At 42.3% G+C, this 20,255-nt stretch overlaps 1 protein-coding gene across 3 annotated transcripts in view; it reads left to right on the plus strand.

Annotated features, from left to right (window-relative positions):
* Positions 1 to 3,810: 3,810 nt before the first annotated feature.
* Positions 3,811 to 20,255, plus strand: part of LHPP (phospholysine phosphohistidine inorganic pyrophosphate phosphatase) — a 143,764-nt gene continuing 127,319 nt past the window's right edge. For all 3 annotated transcript variants that reach the window (XM_077126342.1, XM_077126343.1, XM_077126344.1), the window contains exon 1: positions 3,811 to 3,949. In XM_077126342.1, the coding sequence (XP_076982457.1) occupies positions 3,825 to 3,949 (125 nt within the window). In that variant the 5' untranslated portion in view covers positions 3,811 to 3,824. The remainder of the gene's footprint in view (positions 3,950 to 20,255) is intronic.

Below are 20,255 nucleotides of genomic sequence, written 5' to 3' on the forward strand. Positions count from 1 at the left end.
TTCTCTCTTCCCCCTTTCGGTTGAAAAGGTTTTCTCAGTCCCTTGATTCTGAGTCCCAGCTCATTCCAGGATTTCTGTCCCACATTGCCAGGGAGGTTTACATCCCTGGGAGTCATGTCCAACAAAGAGAGGCAGAGGGCAGTGACTTTTCTTGCCATGTTGGTTGAGAGAGAGATAGGCCACATGTGAGCAACAAAAGAGGTTCTCTGGGGGTGACTCTTCTAATTTTAAGTAGGCTTAGCCTATCCTTTGCAGGGATAAGTTTCATAGGGGCAAAACCCCATGATTGAGGGCTCAGCCTATTGATTTGGCTTTCCCCACTCTCTATGGAAACACTGCCCAGGTGGCTCTATTTCTCCCTGAAATAAAACTTTGCCTGAAAAAAAAAAAAAAAAAGAAACTAAAACTAACTTTTAGGAATTCATCATTAAAAAGCAAGAATAACAGCAAAGAAGACAAACTCAAGGCAACACTGGGTACACACTGATACTCAAGGGCTCCTACCAGATGGTTCTGAAACCCCAACTACTGGGTCTGCCAATCAGCAGCTCTGAGCCCCAACATTTCCTAGTAGATTCCTAGATGATCTGGAGTCCTCCAGAAGCTCTGAAGATGCACTCACTTGATATGACAGTTTCCATGTTTTAACTGACCTCCATAAGTTAGAGGGTTATTAGGAAGTAGACATTGGTCACACTTAAAAATGGAAGTCTATGGCATTGCCTGACTTTACCTCCTCGTTCTCCCCCCATCTTTTTTTTTTTTTTTTTAACAAAGAACCCAGATTTTGTTCAGAGTGGCACCTGCCCAGCTAAAAGCCTCCATTTTTAAGTCTCCTTCACAGCTAGTGTTGGCCACATGACTCACTCTGGCCCAGAGATATAAATAAGGATTCTAGAAAAACTGGTTTTCCCTGTGTAAGGGGCAAAACTCAGTTGTCACGTGCCTTTTGCCCTTTTCCTTCCCCATTTTCCTGTCTGAAAGCAGATGTGGTGTCATGGGGGTGCAGCTTGCATCTTACAAGCATGAGGGTGAACAGATGGCGCAGAAAACCAGAAGTAACTTGGTCTGGATGGTCCCAGGGCTGCTGTACCTGCCCAGGATACCTTCCTCTTGGCTTTCCATAGAGGAGAGAAAGTGACCCCTTTTTGCTTGCATGACCACCGTTTCATGCCGCCAAATGCAACTCTAATTGATATCCTGCCCTTCACTCATAAGATCCAAAGAAAGTCTTGGATTTTTGGCTCAGGTCCCAGCCCATCAGTGGCTCACTCATAGAGCCTTGCCACCTTGGACCAACAACTCACTTTTCAGGTGAGAGGGCTGAGTCTCTGTATTAATTGCTGCTGAAACAGATTACCACACATTTGTAGCTTAAAATAAGACATGTCAGAAGTCCTAAAATCAAGGTATCAGTAGGGCTGCAAATTCCTTCTTGTAGGGAGGCTCTACAAGAGAATCCCTTTCCTTGCCTTTTCCAGATTTAGAGGTTGCCCACATTCCTTGGCCAGGGGTTCTTTTCTCCATCTTCATGGCCAGCAGAGTAGCATCTTCAAATCTCTCTCTCTGGCTTCTCTTCTGTCATCCTATCTTGTTCTCTGCCTCTCCTGCCTCCCTCTTTTCTTTTAAGGACACTGTGACTGTAAGGGGCCCACCTGGATAAGCCAGGATAATCTGCCCATCTCAAGAGCCAAACACAATCATATCTGCAGAGTCCTTTTTTGCCATTTAAGGTAACATAGTCACAGGTTCCGGGGATTAGGGTGTAGACATCTTTGGGGGCCATGAATCTGTCTACCACAGCCCTAGAGATGGGAAGTGACTTGCCCAAGGTCACACATGGAGCTAGTGGAAGAGGGAGAACTATGTGCAGGCTCACCACTGCCAGCAGAAGTGCCCTTTCTCCTCCTCCTCTTTGGCATAAAACCAACACACAGCCATCTTTCAAAGGCCATCACAGGCTGCACCTCTACTCAAAAACCACAGCCTATACCCGTCCTCTTAGCTGTGCTCCTACAGCATTTATGTCTCTGTCACTCATTGGCACCTTCCAATCTAGAGTGTGCACCGTCTCCAATCTAGAAGGTGCATACTCTGTTCTCTGCCCTGTTTTGGCTCCTCAAAGACAAAGATCACATCTTAGACTTTCTGGCATCCCTGGAGCCCACTTCACAGAGGAAAGGCTCACTATCCAAGTGTGGCTCATGTTTGGGGCTGATTCTACAGACTGTCTTACTCAGCTCTTATGCCACAGAGTCTGGAAAGCTAAAAACGACATTTCCCAGTCTCCCTCACAGTCTGGACGAGGTTTGATAAAGCGAGACAAGGTGAAAGTGGAGTGGTGGGCACATGTGGAGGAATCTTCTGAGGGTACAGTGGTGGGCATGCTTGGTTCTTCTGGGCAGCTGTGTTGACGGCTGTACTACGAGGTCCCTGCCATCTTAGGAGCCAAGTAGTGGAGACAGTGGTTCCAAGGGAATAGTGCATCTGGCATTTCTCCTAGCTGCACAGAACCCAAGCTTGCTTCCTCTGCCCACCTTGGAAATCTGTAAGTTCCTGAAAGCCCCGTGTGAACAATCTGAAGAGCAGGAGTGTTTTTTCTTGTCTGGAAGAAAGAAGCATGACCAATATGTAAGGTACAACACTCTTTTCTCCGCAGACCAGATTGTAAAACCCCAAGAGCAAGAACTACATTCTATATTCCTCTTATATAATCAACAGAGTAAACTACTCCCTTAGTAATCTTATCCACGAGATACAAAATTCATTATAACTGGGTTCATTATTTTGTGTGTACTTTTTTTTTTTCACATTGGCAGGCACCAGGAATTGAACTCGGGTCTGTGGCATGGCAGGTAAGAATTCTGCCACTGAGCCACAGTCGCACACTCTTATAACTGGGTTTTAAGTTCTAACATTCTGATATATTCTTATCTTACTGGTGACTCAAGAGCCTGAAAAGAAGTGATCCACACAACATGGTCCTCTTCTTTTGAGACCGTAAAGCTAAGTTAGACCAGAAGTCACATTTTTCTCAAATCTCAATTTAAATACTTGAAAGGTTGAGAGTGACAGTTTAAAAAGCTCCACCCCTTTTCTATTCATTGCAAAAATAATATATTATTAAATGGAATTTAAAAATTTATCCAAAATCTCACTGGTCTAACACGCTGTAAGAGCTTCATTTTCTTCCCAGCTCTGTCCCTATTGCTCCCCATCTTTGCAGGGCTGTTGGCCAAGACAATTTTGCATTCTACATTTTCATAGGCTTAGAGAATGAGCATTTCCCAGGTTCTTACTTAGTCTTCACTCTTGATGGCATCCTATTTCATTCAGTAGCCATGCTATACTTTCTTGAACATTGACTTTTCTTCCAGCTCTTTTTTCGGCATTACCGCTTATACTGCAGGCATTGTCTATGAAGGAGTTTCCTTAGCAGCGCTTCCCAGGCGCGCGACTGTCCGGTCAAAGGGTTCGAGTACTTCCACCGCTTTGGGGCTGTCACACTCTCGCCACACGATGAGGTCCCCAGCGCTTGCACCGCGGGCTCTCTTCAGTTTTTGTTCCTTTTACAGGTAATTGCCTCCCGGTTACCTCAATTTGCCTTGCTTTGATTTTGAAGGTTGTTTCCCAGGTCAGTGCGTTCTGCTTTTCCCGCCTCTGTCGGCTGCCTTCCGGGGGAAGGCTGTGCTTTTACAACACTTTGCCGGGGGCGCGGGAGCCCGGGCCGGGGGGACTCCATTTCCCAGGCGCCCCCGCGCGCCGAGCGCCGCCGCGCTTTCCCGACGCCTGTCCCGGCGCGTCCGAGGCGGGCTGCGGGCGCGATGGCCGCGTGGGGCGAGCGGCTGGCGGGCGTGCGCGGGGTGCTGCTCGACATCTCGGGCGTGCTGTACGACAGCGGCGCGGACGGCGGCGTGCCTATCGCCGGCTCGGTGGAGGCGGTGGCCAGGTGAGTGGGCCTCGGGGGGCGACCGCCGGGTTAGGCGGGACCCCGGCCGGAAGGCGAGCTGGGAGCGCTGCAGCCCGGGGGGTGGGGGTGGGGGTCGCGGCCGGGGTGGGGCTGCAGCTGCGCTGTCCCAAAGGCAGCCCCTCGTTGTGGGTCCTACCCAGCACGTGCGATGTGGCGTGTCCGAATCAATACGTGATGTAAGGATAAAATACAGGTCCCAAAGAAGAATGACAAATAGCTCATTAAATACTATTTTCTATTGATTACATGTTGAAATGATAGTATTTGAATATTTACATTAAATAAACTACATTAAAACTAGATTCCCCTGTTTCTTCTTACTTTTGTTAATATGGCTACTAGAAAATTTAAGGTGACATATGTAGCTCACAGGATATTTCTATTGGCCGCAGTTGGCCAGTGAAAGGAGGGGAGTGCCCCGGCCTGGCCCTGTGCTGGGGGATGCCTGCCAGCACCACGGGCCCCAGGTTTTGTTATCCTTATTGGCATTGCCAGCCGCCGCAGTCTTGATGTTGCTCAGCAACTAGGGAAGGCCTCATGGCACAGAATCTGTCTTCCAGGGGTCACCAGCTGGAGGACCCTGGCTTGTTGGCAGGACCTTCCTGGGCTTGAGTTTACCTACATGTAGATGGCAGTTAAATGGGCCTCTTGTTCCTGCTCAGTGACCCCACTCTACCCATCTGTAGCAGAGCTGCTGAGCTATAACAAGGACCCAGACTATCCAGCTCAGTAAAGCGGGGGGTGGGGGGGTGGGGGGGTTGGGAGCCTGGGAACTTGGAAAGGTGAGGAGTGGCCTCCAGGAGAAGGCCTGTGAAGAAGGACCCGACACAGGGTACTCCCCGCCTAGGCACCCAGTGGCAGCTGTAGGCTCACTCTGACACAGGCAGGAGCATTATGTGGGTGACGTCTGTTGGGTGGAACAGAGGGCTCTGGGCTTGGTTTTTGGGTGAAGTGGGCAGGTTTGGGGAATCGCCATGGTGGTAGGAGGCCAGAGAGACAAGCCTTTATGAGGCTCAGAGATGGGGGATGGGCAGTTAACCAGGGCAGGAAGGAGTGAGCCATGTGACATGTTGGGATAAGTGACGTGAAGAAGATAGGGTGCTGAGAGAGAACTTGATGGTACAGAAGTGGCCTTTGCTAGAAAGGGGGTCAGGAACAGCTCTGAGGAGAAGGCATTTTGCACTGGATCACAGGGCTAAGAAGGAGCCATCCCAGAGGTAGAGGAAGTGCTTTTTGGGAAAACGGGACAGCCCACACAAAGGCACTGAGGCAAAAGGGCTTGGTGCATTCAAAGAGCTGAAGAAGCTCCTAGGACCCCAGGGGTAATATGGGGCGAGAGTGGCTATGCTAGTCAGGGATTTGGGGATCTAGACAGGAGTTGCATTTTATCCTGAGTGCAATAGGAAGTCACTGAAGATTTTAGACAGAAATGTCATTGGATACAATTTATGATATAAAGAAATGTAAGTGTAAAAAGTGAAACTATTTAAGCACCAAATGAAAACCTGGGAAATGTCATTTGAAATCTTGGAATGGGGGAATTGTTTACGAATATGTTTCAAAATCTAGAAATCAACAACAACAAAAATATCAGTAGCCCAGTAGAGAAATGGACAAAAGATATAAACAATTAATTCGCAAGAAAGAAAGACCAGATTACTTTAAGCTTATGAAAGATACTCAGCCTTACAAAAATAAGAGAAATGCAAATTGAAACTACACCTTGATGCCATTTTCATCTTTCACATTGGCGTACATCCAGAAGTTTGGTAATGCTTTCTCTTAGCAAGAGTTTGGGAAAACAGGCCCTCTCGTGTGGAAAATAAATGTGGCATTAGCTTTACCCTAGAACTACACCTCATACAGGAGAGATGCTGAAAATAGGAGGTCGTTCGTGGTGTATGAAATGACAAAAGACTGGAAACAACCCAAATATCCACCAGTGGGGGGTTAGTCTGGTCCGTTTGTCTAGTGAAATACCATGGCCTAGTGGAATACCATGCAGTGTACAAAGAAATGAACAAGCCCTCTTGGCAGTGATGCGGAAGCTAAAACATTGTCTTAGTTTCTCAACTGCTAAAACAAACATCGTACAGAGGGTTGGCCTAAACAATGGGAATTTATTGGCTCAGAGTTTTGAGGCTGGGGAAAGTCCAAAACTGCAGTGTCAGCAAAGAGATGCTTTCTCCCTAAAGTCTGTGGCATTTGGGGCTGGCTGCCAGCGATTCTTCATCCTTGGCATTTGCCTCAAATGGCAATGCATATGGCAGCCTCTTCTCCTTTCTCCTCTGGGTTCTGTTGACTTCTGGCTTTTTTGTTTGTTTGTTTGTTTGTTTAATCAGTTATTTTTATTGGATAATTTGGGGTTTTACTAAATGTGAATAAGATACAACATTCCCATATACTTCCCTATTATTAATACCTTGGATTGGTGTGATCCATTTACTTTTAAAAAAAATTTTTTTATTGTACAATATAATGTATATACAAGCAAAGAAATAAAAAAGCAATAGTTTTCAAAGCACTCTTCAAAAAAGTGGTTACAGGCTAGATCCCAGGGTTTGTCATGGGCTACCTACCATATGATCCTCTCATATTTTTCCTTCTAACTGCTCCAGAATGTAGGAGGCTAGAGGGCTTAAATACTTTTTTATCAACACAGTCGACTACTTTTTCCTTCTTTTTTTGTGACCAATAACATACATCCAAAAAAGCTATAAATTTCCAAGCACAGCACCACAATTAGTTGTAGAACATATTTCAGACTTTGACATGGGTTACAATTTCACAATTTTGGGTTTTTACTTCTAGCTGCTCTAAAATACTGGAGACTAAACGAGATACCAATTTAATGATTCAACATTCATATTCATTTGTTATGTCCTATCTTCTATGTATAATTTCATCATCACTTTTGATCTTTCCATACTACTCATTGGGGTTGTTTGGGATGTGGCAATTCTAAATTTTTGATATTGGAAGGGTCTGTCATTAATGTGGTGTAGGGAGATCAAACTATCTGATGTTCTGGAGAGGCTGGGCTAGGTTTCAGGACTTACCTGGACCAGGGACCCATCTGGAGGTTGTAGGTTTCTAGCTAGTTACTCTAGTACCTGGAACCCTGTGGAATCTTATGAATTGCCCCTGGTGTTCTTTAGAATTGGCTGGAATGGTCCTGGTTGGGGGTTGGCAGGTTATGATAGGAGGCAAGGTCTACCTGAAGCTTGCGTAAGAGCGATCTCCAGAGTGGCCTCTTTACTCTATTTGAACTCTCTCTGCCACTGATACTTTATTAATTACACTTCTTTTCCCCTATTTGGTTAGGATGTAATTGTTGATCCTGTGGTGCCAGGTCTGAATCTGGAAGTCCTCTCCCACATCACCAGGGAGACTTTCACCCCTGGGTGTCATGTCCCATGTAGGCGGGAGGGCAATGATTTTACTTGCAGAGTTGGGAATAGAGAGACTGAGGCCACATCTGAGCAACAACAGAGGTCCTCTAGAAGTAACTCTTAGGCATGCCTATAGGTAGTCTAAGCTTATATGCTACCTACATAAACTTCACAAGAGTAAGCCTCATGATCGAGGGCATGGCCTGTGATTTGGGTGTCTCTAAAATTTGACAGAGTATCTGGGGATTCCCTGATGGTAAAGTTTAATAGTTCCATAGTCTTTCTCCCCTCCCTCAGGGGACTTTGCCAATACTTTTTGACTCTCTGGTTAATATACTCTAGGATGTTTCCAGGCATTACAATGATCTATACTGGATCAAAGGACTTCTTTCTCATTCTGTACTCCCTGTGTTTCAGTTGTTCAAATGAGCTATACAGATAGATCTTATTAGATTATGCACTGTAGAAAATTTCAATTCCAGATCAAATAAACCTTTCTTCCATTGGTCTCAAAGAGTATGTGTGGTTCTAAAATATAGACACTATCTTCCTTACCCCTATCTTCTGAATTACGTTAACCCCAACCTATTCGGCTTCATTCTTATCTCTAAATATCAGGTTATATATATAAAACAGCTTCTCAAAATCCAGAAATAATAATCACCACTCTAGACTTAATCTGTCTACTCTAACAATCTAGACCCCTGTTTTCTTATAAGCATTTTCTAAAGGTGACCATACCATTGTTGTTTTTTTGTTTCTGGCTTATTTTGTCTCACCAAATGTCCCACATGCTCCTTAACATCATTGCATACCTCACGACATTGTTCCTTTTTGTAGCAGCACAGCCTTCATTCATAAGTATACACCATCATTCACCAGTCTACTTCTCTGTCAATGCATCCTTCAGCCACCTGCATTCATCAGGCATCATGTAGAGGGCCCAAAGTCCACAGTCCATCAACATTCTCAACTTTAGATAATTTCATTGTTCCCAAGAGACAGAAAACCAATAAACGCATCCTCACCAAATTAGAAGATCTAAACCTCCTCTTAACTCTTGTCCCTCCCCCGATTATTTACCTCTGCTGTTGCTGTGGTAGTGCTGATGGTTTCCTTTTGAACATAGCTTATAGCATGCAATAGCAGTTTTCCCCCGTACCCTGGATTAAATACTCTTTATACAAGAATCATTGAAGTAATTCCTGTAAGAACTCATTCATATTTCTAGTGTGAGTCAGTGGGACACATAGAGTCTCTACAACCCCTTTCAATTTGTTCATTTTCAATATGGTAATATTACTTCTACATCCACTAGAGAATCACCTTTGCTCCTATCTATTCCCTTACATTGAAGTTCAACCTCATTTGCTAATGGTTCACCCATCTCTAGCTACTACATATCTTTAAGTTCCCGGTATTCTGTATTATAAGTCTCTGATTATACCTTTCTGCTGGTCATAAAAGTGGAATCATACAGTTTCTGTCCTTTTGTGTCTGACTAATTTCGCTCAGCATTATGTCCTCAAGGCTCATCCATCTTGTCATATACTTCAGCATGTCATTTTGTCTTACTGCTGCATAATATTCCATCATATGTATATACCACATTTTGTTGATCCACTCCTCTGTTGATGGGCATTTGGTTTGTTCCATCTTTTGGCGATTGTGAATAATGCTGTTGTGAACATCCGTGTGCAAATGTCTGTTTGTGTCATTACTTTCAGCTCTTCTGGGTATATACCAAGTAGTGCTATTGCTGGGTCGATATTTAGTTTCCTAAGGAACCCCAAACGGTCTTCTATTGTGGCTGCACCATTGTACATTCCCACCAGCAGTGCATAAGTGTCCCAGTTTCTACACATCCTCTCCAACATTTATAGTTTCCTGATTGTTTAATAGCAGCCACTCTTATAGGTGTGAGGTGGTATCTTATTGTAGTCTTGATCTGCATTTCCTTTATAGCCAGTGAAAATGAGCAAGTCTTCATGTGCTTTTGAGCCATCTGTATATTTGCTCTTAAGAAAAATGTCTATTCATATCTTTAGCCCAATTTATAATTGGATTGTTTGTTCTTTTGTTGAGTTGTATGATTTCTTTGTATATACAGGAAATCAAACCTTTGTCTGATATGTAATTTTCAAATATTTTCTCCCATTGACTCGGCTACCTCTTCACCTTTTTTTTAATAATTTTTTATTAATTAAAAAAAATTACAAGAAAGAAATGCAAACATCCATAATATATGCTCATTCCGTTCTACATATATAATCAGTAATTCACAATATCATCACATAGTTGCATATTCATCATCATGATCATTTCTTAGAATATTTGCATCAATTCAGAAAAAGAAAAAGACAACAGAAAAAGAAAAAAAAATTTTACATACCATACCCCTTACCCTCCCTTTCATTGATCACTAGCATTTCAAACTGAATTTATTTTAACATCTGTTCCCCCTATTATTTATTTTTATTCCATATATTCTAATTGTCGACAAGGTAGATAAAAGGAGCATCAGACACAAGGTTTTCACAATCACACAGTCACATTGTGAAAGCTATATCATTATTCAATCATCCCCAAGAAACATGGCTACTGGAACACAGCTGTACTTTTTCAGGCAGTTCCCTCCAGCCTCTCCATTACATCTTGGATAACAAGGTGATATCTACTTAATGTGTAAGAATAACCTCCAGGATAACCTCTGGACTCTGTTTGGAATCTCATAGCCATTGATACTTTGTCTCATTTCACTCTTTCCCCTTTTGGTCGAGAAGGTTTTCTCAATCCTTTGATGCTGGGTCTCAGCTCATTCCAGGATCTCTGTCCCACGTTAGGTCCACACCCCTGGGAGTCATGTCCCACATAGACAGGGGGAGAGTGGTGAGTTTGCTTGTTGTATTGCCTGGACACAGAGGCCACATCTGAGCAACAAAAGAGGGTCTCTTGGGGGTGACTCTTAGGCCTAATTTTAAGTGGGCTTGACCTATCCTTTGTGGAGTTAAGTTTCATGTGAACAACCCCCAAGACTGGGGGCTCAGCCTATAGCTTTGGTTGTCTGCACTGCTTGTGAGAATATCAAGAATTCAACTTGGGGAGGTTGAATTTTCCCCCATTCTCACCATTCCCCGAAGGGGACTTTGCAAATACTTTTCCACTCACTGGTCAAATCACTCTGGGATTCATCGGGGCATCACTCTGGGCAAACCAATAAAATCTAATGTCCTACCCAAGGTTCCATGTACTTATGTTGTTCAACCAACTATCTACATAAGTTATATTAGGAGATGTACTAGTCAAAGTATAAATTTTGTACCAAGTAGACATTTTTTTATTTAGTCTTACACATAGTTGAAATTTTAAAATATTACCATCTATTTTCAGCACCCTGCAGTAATGACATTCCTTTGTTCTTCCTCATGCAAAAGCATTTTTAAATTTGTCATTTAGTCATTATCATTATACACTCTAGGCCTTCCTAGATTATAGCATCTCAATCTTTACTGGCTATCTTTCTTTGTGATTTCATTTATGCCCCCAGCCCTCCTCCCTCTATCATTCTCACATTCAGCTTCATTCAGTGTTTTAACATAATTGTATTACAGTTAGGTAGTGTTGTGCTGTCCATTTCTGAGTTTTTATATTCAGCCCTGTTGCACAATCTGTATACCTTCAGCTCCAATTATGCAATATCTTACCCTATTTCTATGTCTTGATGGTCTCTGTTACCAACGAAATATTCCAAGTTTATTCACTAATGTCAGTTCATATTAGTGAGACCATACAGTATTTGTCCTTTAGTTTTTGGCTAATCACACTCAGCATAATGTCCTTAAGGTCCATCCATGTTGGTACATATTTCATAACTTTATTCTGTCTTACAGCTGCATAATATTCCATCGTATGTGTATGCCACAATTTGTTTAGCCACCCATCCATTGATGGACATTTTGGCTGTTTCCATCTCTTGGTAATTGTAAATAGTGCTGGTATAAACACTGGTGTGCAAATGTCCATTTCTGTCCTTGCCTTCATATCCTTTGAGTAGAGACGGCATATAGATGGGTCTTGTTTTTTAATCCATTCTGCCAGTCTATGTCTTTTGATTAGGAAGTTTAATCCATTAACATTTAGTGTTATTACTGCACGAGTAGTACTTTCTTCTACCATTTTGCCTTTGGGATTTTATCTGTCATATCTAATTTTCCTTCTTTTTTACCTTTACTCATAGTCTTCCTTTCTACACTCTTCTCCACACCTCTCTCTTCTGTCTTTTCCTATCTGTCTCTAGTGCTCCCTTTAGTATTTCTTGCAGAGCTGGTCTCTTAGCCACAAATTCTCTCAGTGATTTTTTGTCTGAAAATGTTTTAATTTCTCCCTCATTTTTGAAGGACAGTTTTGCTGGATATAGAATTCTTGGTTGGCAGTTTTTCTCTTTTAATAATTTAAATATATCATCCCACTGTCTTCTCGCCTCCATGGTTTCTGCTGAGAAATCTACACATAGTCTTATTGGGCTCCCCTTGTATGTGATGGATTGCTTTTGTCTTGCTCTTTCAAGATTCTCTCTTTCTCTTTGACCTCTGACATTGTAATTAGTAAGTGTCATGAAGTACGTCTATTTGGATCTATTCTCTTTGGGATACGCTGCACTTCTTGGATCTGTAATTTTAAGTCTTTAATAAGAGTTGGGAAATTTTCAGTAATAATTTCCTCTGTTAGTTTTTCTCCTCCTTTTCCCTTCTCTTCTCCTTCTGGGACACCCGCAACACATATATTCGTGCTCTTCATATTGTCTTTCAGTTCCCTGAGTCCCTGCTCATATTTTTCCATTTTTTTTCCTATGTTTTCTTTTTCTTGCCAGATTTCAGATGTTCCATCCTCCAGTTCAGAAATCCTATGTTCTGTCTCTCAAAATCTACCATTGTAGGTTTCCATTGGTTTTTCATCTCTTCTACCATGCCTTTGATTTCCATAAGTTCTGTGATTTGTTTTTCAGACTTTCAGTTTCTTCTTTTTGTTCATTCCTTGCCTTCTTTATATCCTCCCTCAATTCACTGATTTGGTTTTTGATGCGGCTTTCCATGTCTGTTCGTATATTCTGAATTAAATGTTTCAGCTCCTGTATCTCATTTGAATTGTTGGTTTGTTTCTTTGACTGGGCCGTATCTTCAATTTTCCTAGTGTGATTTGTTATTTTTTGCTGGCGTCTAGGCATTTAAGTACCTTAATTAGTTTATTCTGGAGATTGCTTTCACTTCTTTTATCTAGGGTTTTCTTGCTGGATGAATTTGTTGTCTGTCTGTTCTTGGACATTCAATTCAGCTTTTTCTGGACCTTTTGCTTAAGTTTTGTTTAACAGAGAATTTTTCAGTTCTTCTTTTCTTGTTTCTTGCCCTGCTTGTATGGTGCCTTTTCCCTCCCACACTTTGGAGGGTCTACTTAGGTATTATAAACTGCAGCCGGATTTTCCCAGACTGAACTGGCCTCCTATCAGGAGGAAAGAGTCACCTGCATTGGTTTTCCCTGAGGGTGAGACCCAGCAGGTTGAAAGACTTTCCTGTGAAGTCTCTGGACTCTGTTTTTCTTATTCTGCCCAGTATGTGGTGCTTGTCTGCCTGCAGGTCCCACCAACATAAGATGATGTGGTACCTCAGCTAGTTCATTGCTTGAATATAGAAATGTTACTGATTTTTGCACGTTAATTTTATATCCTGCCACCTTGCTGAATTTGTTTATTAGCTCAAGTAACTTTGCTGTAGATTTATCAGGATCTTCCAAGTATAGTATCATATCATCTGCAAATAATGAGAGTTTTACTTCTTCGTTTCCAATCTGGATGTCTCATTTCTTTTTGTCCTGCCTTATTGCTCTAGCTAGAACTTCTAGCACAGTGTTGAATAATGATGGTGACAGTGGGCATCCTTGTCTTGTACCTGATCTTAGGGGGAAGGCTTTCAGTCTCTCTCCATTGAGTACAATGCTGGCTATCAGTTTTTCATATATTCCCTTTATCATATTGAGGTAGTTACCTTTGATTCCTATCTGTTGGAGTGTTTTTATCAGAAAAGGATGCTAAATTTTGTCAAATGCTTTTTCAGCATCAATCAAAATGATCATGTGATTTTTCCCTTTTGATTTGTTAATGTGCTGTATTACATTAATTGATTTTCTTATGTTGAACCATCCTCGTATTCCTGGCACAAACCTCACTTGGTCATAGTGTATAATTCTTTTAATGTGTTGTTGGATTCAATTTGCTAATATTTTATTGAGAATTTTTGCATCTATGTTCATTAAGAGATTGGCCAGTAGTTTTCCTTTCTTATAGCATCTTTACCTGGTTTTGGTATTAAAATGACATTAGCGTCATAAAATGAGTTAGGTAGAGTTCCTTTTTTCTCAATTTTTTTGGAAAAGTTTGAGCAAGATTGGTGTTAATTCTTTCTGGGATATTTGATAAAATTCCCCCATGAAGCCATCTGGCCCTGGGCTTTTCTTTGTAGGAAGATTTTTGATGACTGATTGAATCTCTTTACTTGTTATTGGTATGTTGAGATCTTCTGTTTCTTCCTGGGTCAGTGTAGCTTGTTTGCATGTCTCCAGGAATTTGTCCATGCCATCTAAGTTGTCTAGTTTGTTGGCGTATAATTGTTCATAGTATCCTCTTATGATTTTGTTTATTCTTCAGGGTCTATGTAATGCATTCCTTCTCATTTCTGATTTTGTTTCTTTGCATCTTCTCTTTTTTTTTTCTTTGTCGGTCTTGCTAGTGGCCCATAATCTTACTGATTTTCTCAAAGAACCAGCTTTTGATTTTATTGACTCTTTCCATTGTTCTTCTGTTTTCCCATTCATTTATCTCTGTCTTAATCTTTATTATTTCTCTTCTTCTGTTTGCTTTGGGATTAGTTTGCTGTTCTTTCTCAAATTCCTCCAGGTTTCCTGTTAAGTCCTCTATTTTTGATCTTCCTTGTTTTTTTAATATAGGCATTTAAGGCAGTAAATTTCCCTCTCAGCACAGCCTTTGCCGCATCCCAGAAGTTCTGATGCGTTGTATTCTCATTTTCATTCATCTCCAGATAGCTGCTGATTTCTCCAACTATTTCTTCTTTGACCCACTGGTTGTTTAAGAGTGTGTTATTTAATCTCCATATATGTATTAGTTAGGGTTCTCTAGAGAAACAGAATCAACAGGGAACACTCACAAATATAAAATTTATATAAGTGTCTCACATGACCGTGGGAACACAGAGTCCAAAATCCGCAGAGCAGACTGTGAAGCCGATAATTCTGCTGGAGGGTCTGAATGAACTCCACAGAAGAGGCTCACCAGCCAAAGCAGGAAGACATCCTGTCTCTTCTGAATCCTCCTTAAAAAGCTTCCAGGGATTAGACTGAGCATCACTCATTGCAGAAAACATTCCCCTTGGCTGATTACCAATAGAATCAGCTGTGGATGCAGCTGACGTGATCATGATTTAATTCTATGAGATGTCCTCATTACAACAGACAGGCCAATACTTGCCCAGCCAGACAAACAGGTACCACCACTTGGCAAAGTTGACACATGAACCTGACCATGACAATGTATTTGTGAATGTTCTCATTCTTTGGTGGTTATTAAGATCCAGCTTCATCCCATTGTGATCAGAGAAAGTGCTTTGAATAATTTCAATATTTTTAAATTTATAAAGAACTGATTTGTGCCCCAGTATATGATCTATCCTGGAGAATGTTCCATGAGCACTAGAGAAGAATGTATAACCTTGTGCTTTGGGGTGCAATGACCTATAAATGTCTGTTAGGTCTACTTACAAAGTTATTTAACTTCTCTATTTCCTTGTTGATCTTCTGTCTGGTTGTTCTAACTATAGAGGAGAGTGGTATATTGAAATCTCCTACTATTATTGTTGAAACATCTATCACTCCCTTCAGTTTTGCCAATGTCTGTCTCATGTACTTTGGAGCTTCTTGATTGGGAGCATAAACATGTTTGATTGTTGTATCTTCTTGGTGAATTGACCCTTTAATTATTATATAGTGTCCTTCTTTGTCTCTTATGATGCCTTTACATTTAAAGTCTACTTTGTCCAATATTAGTATAGCTACTCCTGCTTTCTTTTGGTTACAACTTGCATGGGAGATCTTTTTCCATCCTTTCACTTTCCATCTATTTGTATCTTTGTGTCTAAGATGAGCCTCTTGTAAACAATGTATAGCTGAGATATGTTTCTTAATCCATTCTGCCAATCTGTTTCTTTTAATTGATAAATTTAGTCCATTAACATTCAAAGTTATTACTGAAAAGGCATTTCTTGATGCCATCTTATCTTTTTTATTTTATTTGTCAGATCTATATATTCATTTCCCTCTTTCTCTTTGTATTCTTTAAATTATCCTTAGTGGTACTCTTCAATTCTGTGCCCTCCTCCAGACCTCCCTCTCCTGTGTTTTTTTTTCAGCTGGCAGAACTCCTTTTAGTATTTCTTGTAGGGCCGGTCTCTTGTTCACAGTTTCTTTCAGGACTTCTTTGTCTGTAAAAGCTTTAATCTCTCCCTCAGTTTTAAAGGACAGTTTTTACAGAATTCTTGGGTGGAAGTCTTACTCTTTCAGGATCTTGAATATATCATACCACTGCCTTCTTGCTTCCAGGGTGCTAGTTGAGTAGTCTGAACTCAGTCTTATTTGATTTCCCTTGTATGTAGTCGATTGTTTTCCTCTTGCAGCCTTCAGGATTTTCTGCTTCTCTTCAACATTTGATAGACTGATTGGTATGCGCTTTGGGAAAGGCCTATTTGGATTTATTCTGTTTGAAGTTCTTTGGGTTTCTTTGACTTGTATATTTATGTCTTTTATGAAGGTTGGGAAGTTTTTCCGCATTATATCCTCAACTACTCTTCCTAACCCTCTACTCCTCTCTTTTCCTTCCAGGACACCAATGATTGTTATATTTGTGCACTTTGTTTTGTCTATCAATTCCCTGAGTTCCCATTCAATTTTTTCCATCTTTTTTTGCCATTTGATGGTTTTGAGTCTTCGAAGTCAATTATCCTGTCCTCTATGTCACTTATTCTTTCTTCTATCTCTTCAGATCTGGTGTTGTGTGCCTCTAGTATGTTTTTTATTTGGTCAACAGAGTCTTTAATCTCTGTGATTTCTGCTATTTTTCTATTTATTTTTTCAAATTCCTCTTTGTGCTTTTCAGTTGTCTTCCTGATCTCCTTTATGTCATTTGGTATCCTGCTTATTTTAGTAAGTAGAGTTGTATGAACATATCTGATTAGTTGTTACAATGTCTGTGTCTCTTCACGCATTTTAATTTGGTCGTTTGGCAGGTCAATATCTGTCTGAATTGTGATATGCTTAGTGATCTTCTGCTGTCTTTGTCATACATAGATATCTTGATTGATTTACTTTGGGAGTTGATTTCTTTCAGTAGTCTAAGGCCTTGTGTTTGTGGGATGGTTGTACAGCAGGGAGCAGCGCACGGGGTGGGGCACTCAGTACAGTGATTTGTTTCAGGGCAGGTATGGGCACAGGTTGGGGATGTTACACTGATGCTTGTGAACATGGGCACCCAGCAGCCAGGGAAGATGTAGCTGTGTGGGTGCACCAGTCTGGAGGACATAACCCTGGTGTGCACTGGTCTATGGCATGGGGCCCATTGTGCACATGTGTAGAGCTGTGGCAGCAGGTCAGCGTTACACCTTCATGGATTGGGGGCAGATGTGACCCAGCTGTGCAGGTCAATACTTTTTCAGAGCTCAGAAGTGAGGCTGAGGGCTGTGTGCATGCACAGTTCTAGGACTGCTGAAACGTACAGTTCCCAGAGCTGAATGATGTGATTGAGGGCCAATGTGCATGTGTGGGCCTGGGAGTGCCGTAAAGGGATGCTGTGAGCTCAGAGAAGGCGGGGTGAGGCTGTGTGACACTATGGGCGGGGGATGGGGGGTTGGCGGGGTTGGGGTAGCCTAGGTATGGAGATTAGTGTCTGCAACCTTAATGTGCTGATAACAGCCTACAGGAACAGGGAGGAGGAGGTAGTGCTCGGGGACGAGTGTAGGGGAAGTGGGTTGGGCTGCACTGGGGGTGGGGGTGGGGGACAAGTACATGCGCTGGGGGCTGGTGGGGTGGGGGCACCTTGAGTGCGGGGAATGGGAATGGATGAGGGGGTTCAGGTGTGTGAGGTGTGGGGTGAGTCACTGGTCACAGGGCTGCACCTGTGAGGGTAACGTCCTCAAGGAATGCGGCCTGCCTTACTCCCTTGTTCCGTGTTCCCATCTGTGCAGTCCCGTGGGCTCTGCTGCTTCACGCCACCACACCAGGCTCCAGCTTTCTGCCTCTCAGTTCCTTGGCCTCTACAACCAGGGCTGCCACGTGTGGTACAGCAGGCTCTCCCAGGTCAGCTGCACTCCCGAATTGCTGCCTCAGTCGCCCTCCTGTCTCTTCTCTAGCTTTTCTGTGGAGCAGGGCTAATCACAAGCTGCTCTAGTTGGCCATCTTCCCAGAAGTCTTGACTTCTGGCCTTTAGCCCTCCCATAGACTTCACTCTGCTTACGAAGTGCTCTAGTCATCTGGAGTAGAGCTCAGCCTGACTCAGTTAACCACACCTTAACTAAAATAGCATCATCAAGAGGTCCTATCCACAGTGAGTTCATACCCATAGAAATAGATTAAGATTAAGAACATATTTTTGTGGGACACAAAAGTCAATCCCTAACAGACATGTTATTAGTGAAGATAGCGAGTGTGCTGTCTTTTGTGGAGGAAAAGGAAGGAATGCAAGTATTTATTGATCCTGCTCATGTTTGAATAAAGAAACTAGAGGGAGGGGGAGGGACTGTTTTGAAAAATGTTTTTTGAAGTAATTAATTAATTTTAAAAATTGGATGAAGAAGTATTACCATCCAGAGCTTTGATGTCAGTGCCATTCTGGGTGAAAGTTGTGGACAGCAGGTTCCTTACCCTATTCTGCTGAAGCAAAAGAGTGACTGTCTCTTCTGAATCCTCTTTAAAAGCCTTCCAGTGATTAGATTAAGCATAGCTCATTGCAGAAGACACGCCCCTTAGCTGATTACAAATGCAATCAACTGTGGATACAGCCAGCATAATCATAATTTAAGTCTATGAAATGTCCTCATAGCAACAGACAGGCCAGCGCTTGCCTGACCAGACAACTGAGCACCTGGCCAAATTGAGACATGAACCTGACCATGACAGAGGAGTTGTAGGTTTACAGATGAATCATGCAAATGCAGAGATCCCATACATACCACTCCCTCTTTATCAACACCTGGCATTATGTCTTGCATTTGTTACAATTGATGAAAGAATATTATTGTAATTGTATTATTAACTGTAGTCCATGGTTTATATTTGGATACACTTGCCTTGCTGAGGTCTTGATTTTGGACCTAGCCTCCAAACCCTGAGCCAATTAATTACTGGTTGTTTAAGCTAACTCATTGGGTATTATTTGTCATAGCAGCTAGGCAAACCAAGACACTTACCTTCTCAAGGGAGGCAACATTTTATAAAACCACAGCAACAAACAAGCAAGTAGGTATTATGTCAGATTGTGACGTGTTTTAGAGAAAAGTAGAGCAAAGTAAAAAGAATGGGAAGTACAATAAAAAAGAAACTGGAAGGACACATACAATTCAGGAGGAACCACCTATTTATAGAGCTGGGGACAAACGAGGGGAGAAGTGGGTGGCTGACGGGAGGGGTGGGAGGAGACTGTGTAACTTTGTATAAAAAGATTAAGAAAAAAATTTTTTAACCATGTGCATGTGTTTGCCATTCAAAATATTAAACTAATATTTCATGCACTTCTCTCTGGCTGTGACATGCAGAAGGGACTGGCAGGGGCAGGGGGCAAGGAGCAAGGAAGGAAACGGGGCAACTGGTTAGGAGAGAATTGCTTTGGATCAGGGCAAAATGAGGAGCCTTGGACTAGAAGTTGGAAACGCAGAGGTTTCAAAAGTGGGGCCAGAACCATTTGCTGATGTACTGGATATTTGAGGGGCCAGGGAGAAGATGGAATAAAAGATGCCTGCTGGTGTCTGCCTTGAATAGCTGGGGGGGAAGCATTTGAGGAAGGACTCACTTCTTAGTACACTAGATTACTTTTGCCTGCTTTTGTACACTCAGATGTTCCCCCTTGAGTCTTGTTTCTATCACACAACACTGATAGATTTATCTGTATTTGTGGCATGTAGCTGTAGATTGTTCATTCTCGTTGTGTACTATTCCATTGGATGAATATCACAATGTAGCCATTCCCCTGGATGGAGACTGCCTGGTATCCATCCAGGAGAAAGAATGGGTATAGCTGTCAGGTTTTGGTTACTAGGCACGGAGCAGCCATACACATCCTAGTATGTACCTTTGGGAAGCACATGGATGTGTTTCTGTTGGGTACATACCTAGGATGGAACTGCTGGGTTGTCAGGTAGGAGTGCATTCAGCTTTAGTAGATACTGCCAAGTCGTTCTCAAAACTGGTTGTACCAGTTTACACCCCAGCCAGCAACATATGAGAGTTCCAGGTGCTCCATGCCCTCAACCACATATGGGACTGTCAGTCCTTAAAAAACCTGAAAAGTTAAGTTGGTCAGGTTATGGACAGGTCCTAGAGATCTCCCCATCCACTTTCTGCTAAGGAGCATAGAGTAGGTCTCAGCCATGGCCTTGGAAAAGGCAGGTGCTACCTCTGAGCCTTCATTTCCCAACTTGGACGTTTCCTTAGGCCTTTCAGGGCTGTGCCGGCTCTGGATCCACTGGCAGCAGCCAAGATAGCAGGCCTCCTGCTCTATTTGCTAGCTGAGGAATGCAATATACCAGAAATGGAACGGCTTTTAAAAAGGGGAATTTAATGAGTTG

This window comes from Tamandua tetradactyla, chromosome 13 (assembly GCF_023851605.1).
Source record: "Tamandua tetradactyla isolate mTamTet1 chromosome 13, mTamTet1.pri, whole genome shotgun sequence".
In the NCBI taxonomy this organism is placed as follows: domain Eukaryota; kingdom Metazoa; phylum Chordata; class Mammalia; order Pilosa; family Myrmecophagidae; genus Tamandua; species Tamandua tetradactyla.